Source organism: Salvelinus sp. IW2-2015, unplaced genomic scaffold, assembly GCF_002910315.2.
Source record: "Salvelinus sp. IW2-2015 unplaced genomic scaffold, ASM291031v2 Un_scaffold3936, whole genome shotgun sequence".
Classification (NCBI taxonomy): Eukaryota; Metazoa; Chordata; class Actinopteri; order Salmoniformes; family Salmonidae; genus Salvelinus; species Salvelinus sp. IW2-2015.
The window spans coordinates 3,387-8,254 of record NW_019945210.1 but is presented as its reverse complement, the minus strand read 5'-3'; the positions used below and the strand labels follow the sequence as shown (position 1 = coordinate 8,254).

At 42.2% G+C, this 4,868-nt stretch overlaps 1 protein-coding gene across 1 annotated transcript in view; it reads left to right on the top strand.

The window, feature by feature from the left end:
• The window catches only part of LOC112076698 (attractin-like), a gene marked incomplete at its 5' end in the record, with an annotated part of 41,979 nt that extends 40,053 nt beyond the window's left edge, over window positions 1–1,926 (top strand). Inside the window, 1 exon segment of the mRNA XM_070441421.1 lies at window positions 1,675–1,926. Coding sequence (XP_070297522.1) covers window positions 1,675–1,926 — 252 coding nt within the window.
• Window positions 1,927–4,868: the final 2,942 nt, after the last annotated feature.

Genomic DNA, 4,868 nt, shown 5'->3' with positions numbered 1-4,868 from the left:
CACACGGTACCGGGTTCGTTACAGAGTCATGGTGGCGGAGACTATATACAGGATGCTGGGTACCGTTACAGAGTCTAATTTGTGGAGGCTATATACAGGGGTAACCGGTACAAAGTTCAATGTTGGAGAACTATAATAAGGGTACGGTTAGGGTTAGTAACGTAGCGCGTACCAGTATCAAGAGTCCGAATTGGGATTGGCTACCCTAATACAGGGTTCATCAGAGATGTGCGGCTAGTTAAGGGGTACCGCGTACAGAGTCATTGTGGAGACTATATACAGCGGGTACCGGTACAGAGTCAATGTGGAGGCTATATACAGGGGGTACCGGTAACAGAGTCAATGTGGAGGACTATATAGCAGGGGGTACTGGTTTAGTCCGGTGGGTAATTTAAGTGGTAATTATTACATGTTAGGTAAGACCTAATAAAAGAACTATGCATAGATAATAAAAGAGCAGTGCCAGCAAGCGTAGAGGGCGGGGGGCAAATGTAAAATAGTTATGAGCTATACCATGTTCTGGGTTCAGTTATTAAATTCTCTGTCTCTAAGCTGATAAATGTTCTGGGTTCGAGTTATTACATAGTCTGTCTCTAGCTGATAACTGTTCTGGATTCAGTATTATTTATCTTCTGGTCTCTAGCTGAGGAACTTTTCTGAGTTCAGTGTATTAATGTTCCTGTCTCTTAGCTTGATAACTGTTCTGGGTTTCAGTTATAATATGTTCGTGTCTCTAGCTGATAAACTGTTCTGGGTCAGTTATTAATTGTTCTGTCTCTCCCAGCTGGAGAACTGTTCTGGGTTAGTTTTCATAGGGTTTAATCTCTCTCTCCTCTGTCCTCCTAGCTAGAACATGTTCTGGCGTTCAGTTTCAATAGGTTTAATGCTCCTCTCTCCTCCTGTCTCTCTCCTAGCTGAGAACTGTTTTCTGGGTTTCAGCTTTCATAGGGTTTTAATCGGCTCTCTTCTCCTCTGTCTCTCTCCCAGCTGAGAACTTGTTCTGGGTACAAGGACGATGTTCGGCCCATATGTGAGTCTGGAGCAGCCTGTGACTGGTGGTGGTGTACAGACCCCAGATAACCTGGGCGTGGCATGATGCATTGAGGGATCCTAATCGAGAGCGGCGTTCTCAGACCGTAATAGTTCCCCGCCCCGCTTCCACCTGCTTGGCCCCACCAATCTGAGTTCCGCCCTCCAGGCCTGCTCTCAATCATCAGCATGTGTCCTTCGTAACCAAGGTACACCTGGAGCTTATGACCGGCTTGTCCAGGAGGAACCTGATCTCTCTGCTCTCTCCTCTCTTCTCTCTCTTCTCATCTTCTCTCTCCTTCTCTCTCTCTCTCTCTTCTCTCTCTCTCTCTCTCTTCTCTTCTCTCTGTCTCTCGTCTCCTCTCGCTTCTCTTCTACTCGCTCTCTCTCTCGCTCTCTCTCTCTCTCTCCTCGTCGCTCTCTCTCTCGCTCTCCTCTCTCTCTCTCTCTCTCTGCTCTTGTCTCTCTCTCGCCTCTCTCTCTCCTCGCCTCCTCTCTCTCTCTCTCTCGCTCCTCTTCTCGCTCTCTCTCTCGCTCTCTCTCTCTCTCTCTCTCACCAGCGTGCCAGTGTAACGGCCACAGTCAGTGTATTAACCACAGTGTATATGACTCTCTCTCTCCATCTCTCTCTCTCCATATCTCTCTCCAGCGTGCCAGTGTAACAGTCACAGTCAGTGTATTAACCACAGTGTATATGACTCTCTCCATCTCTCTCTCTCTCTCTCTCCAGCGTGCCAGTGTAACGGCCACAGTCAGTGTGTGAATCAGTCAGTATGTGAGAAGTGTGACGACCTGACAACAGGACTCCACTGTGAGAGCTGCACCTCTGGTTACTATGGAGACCCCACCAACGGGGGCAGCTGCCAACGTGAGTCACTAGGGATGAACATGGGTTAAAGGTCAGGGGTTAGAGGTCATTGTTGTTGGGGACACCTCACATCTCCATCAGCCCACTGGGAATGCATGGTGTAAAATATCATTATATTCCTGTTCAGATTCTCTTCCTGGGGTCCATTAACTACAGCACGTTGTCGTGTCGTTGACTGTCATTAAAAATGAAGACTGTATATTATCAAATCAATTCTATATGTGTAATTGAATTACGCGATTAAACTAATCATGTAACTTTAATTAACTAGGAAGKCGGGGGCACCACGGGAACATGTTGTTTATAGAGTTTCAGTTCCCTAATATAACTCTTCAGATATTTAAATAACTTATCGATTAGTCTTGTATAAATTTTCTATTTTTTACCTCATCAGTCTCATTACGGAACGTCGCAAACCCTTAGATATCTGCACGAACCCTAGCATAGAATCATGAATCAATTACATAATTACATAAACACACACACTAATAGGTCATACATTGGTTACTACGTGATACAAAGAAAAAGTCCCTAGCGGACGAAACCGATATGCCGGCTTGGTAGACAAAGGGAAGGGGGTGGGGACTGCTCAAGAGCAATAAACTCATAGAGGATAACTACACTCATAGAGGATAACTACACTCTTAGAGGATAACTACACTCATAGAGGATAACTACACTCTTAGAGGATAAATACACACATAGAGGATAACTACACACATAGAGGATAACTACACACATAGAGGATAACTACACTCTTAGAGGATAACTACACTCTTAGAGGATAACTACACTCTTAGAGGATAACTACACTCTTAGAGGATAACTACACTCTTAGAGGAATACTTACACTCTAGAGGATAACTACACTCTAGAGGATAAATAACACTCTGGTAAAGGATACACTACAGTTCATAGAGGATACCACACTCTTAGAGGATAACTACACTCTTAGAAGGATAACTACACTCTTACGAGGCTAACTAACTACATAGAGGATAACTACACACTTAGAGGATAACTACACTCTTAGAGGATAACTACACTCTTAGAGGATATACTACACTCTTAGAGGATAACTCTTAGAGGATAACTACACTCTTAGAGGATAACTACACTCTTAGAGGATACCTACACTCTTAGAGGATAACTAACACTCTTACAGGATAACTACAGGTCATAGAGGATAACTCTTTTAGAGGATAACTACACTCTTAGAGGATAACTACACTCTTACAGGATAACACATCATAGAGGATTCACTCTTAGAGGATAACTACACTCTTAGAGGATAACTACACTCTTAGAGGATAACTACACTCTTGAGGATAACTACACTCTTAGAAGATAACTACACTCTTAGAGGATAACTACACTCTAGAGGATAACTCAGAGCTCCTTTAGAGGATAACTACACTACTTAGAGGATAACCCTCTTAGGAGAACTACACTCTTAGAGGATAACTACACTCCTTTAAAGGATACTACACTCTTAGAGGATAACTACCCTCTAGAGGATACTACACTCTTAGAGGATAACTACACTCTTAGAGGATAACTACACTCTTAGAGGATAACTACCTCTTAGAGGATAACTACACTCTTAGAGGATAACTACACTCTTAGAGGTAACTACACTCTTAGAGGATAACTACACTCTTAGAGGATACTACACTCTTAGAGGATAACTACACCTCTTAGAGGATAACTACACTCTTAGAGGATAACTACACTCTTAGAGGATAATACACTCTTAGAGGATAACTACACTCTTAGAGGATAACTACACTCTAGCGGATAACTACACTCTTAGAGGATAACTACACTCTTAGAGGATAACTACACACATAGAGATAACTCACTCTAGAGGATAACTACACTCTTAGAGGATACTACACTCTTAGAGGATAACTACACTCTTAAAGGATAACTACACTCTTACAGGATAACTACACTCTTAAGGATAATCACTGAGATAACTCACTCTTAGAGGATATCTAACTCTTAGAGATAACTACACTCTTAGAGGATAACTACACTCTTAGAAAGTGCTAACCCTTTGAACATGAACAACCGCTCATTCGAAAATAAATTGCAATTTACATATTTACGAGTGTCTGCCTTTGTTGTCTCTCTGCGATTGCCGGTCCGTCTGCTGGATAGTCAGTCAACAGAGAGCCTCTGGTTTGTTCATCAGAGATCAAAGTCGTAGGTTGTTAGAATGGATACTTCAGAGTAGAGGTCTACTGATCATGATGTGTAGTTATTATAGGACTATTTCTCTCTCTACCATTTTGTTTTTCATTTTCCTTTGACTATTGGATATTCTTATTGTATTGCCAGCTTAATCTGGGCAGTTGATAGGCTTGAAGTCATAAACAGAGCTGTGCTTGAAGCATTGCGAAGAGCTGCTGGCAAACGGAGGAAAGTGCTGTTTGAATGAATGGTTACGAGCCTTACTTTGTCATTATGGGGTATTGTGTGTAATTGGGGGAGAGAAAAATCTATTTCATCTGTTTTGAATTCAGGCTGTAACACAACAAAATGTGGAATAATTGAAAGGGTATGACAGCTTTCTGAAGGCACTGTATGCATGCTGAAAGTCAGTATTTAACTTGTTCTTTGAAAAATAGCATTGTATTATTTTTATAAGAATATAACAATTTAAAAAAAAATTCTCCATCAGTTTTTCTAAGAACAGGCAACAGGCTGATTGTTCATCTGTAGCTGCCTTCCATGCCTGTGGACTAACACACTCCCCTAGGCTTAGATTAAAGACCTCCCCTAGGCTTAGATTAAAGACCTCCCCTAGGCTTAGATTAAAGACTTCCCCTAGGCTTAGATTATAGACTTCCCCTAGGCTTAGATTAAAGACCTCCCCTAGGCTTAGATTAAAGACCTCCCCTAGGCTTAGATTAAAGACCTCCCCTAGGCTTAGATTAAAGACCTCCCCTAGGCTTAGATTAAAGAC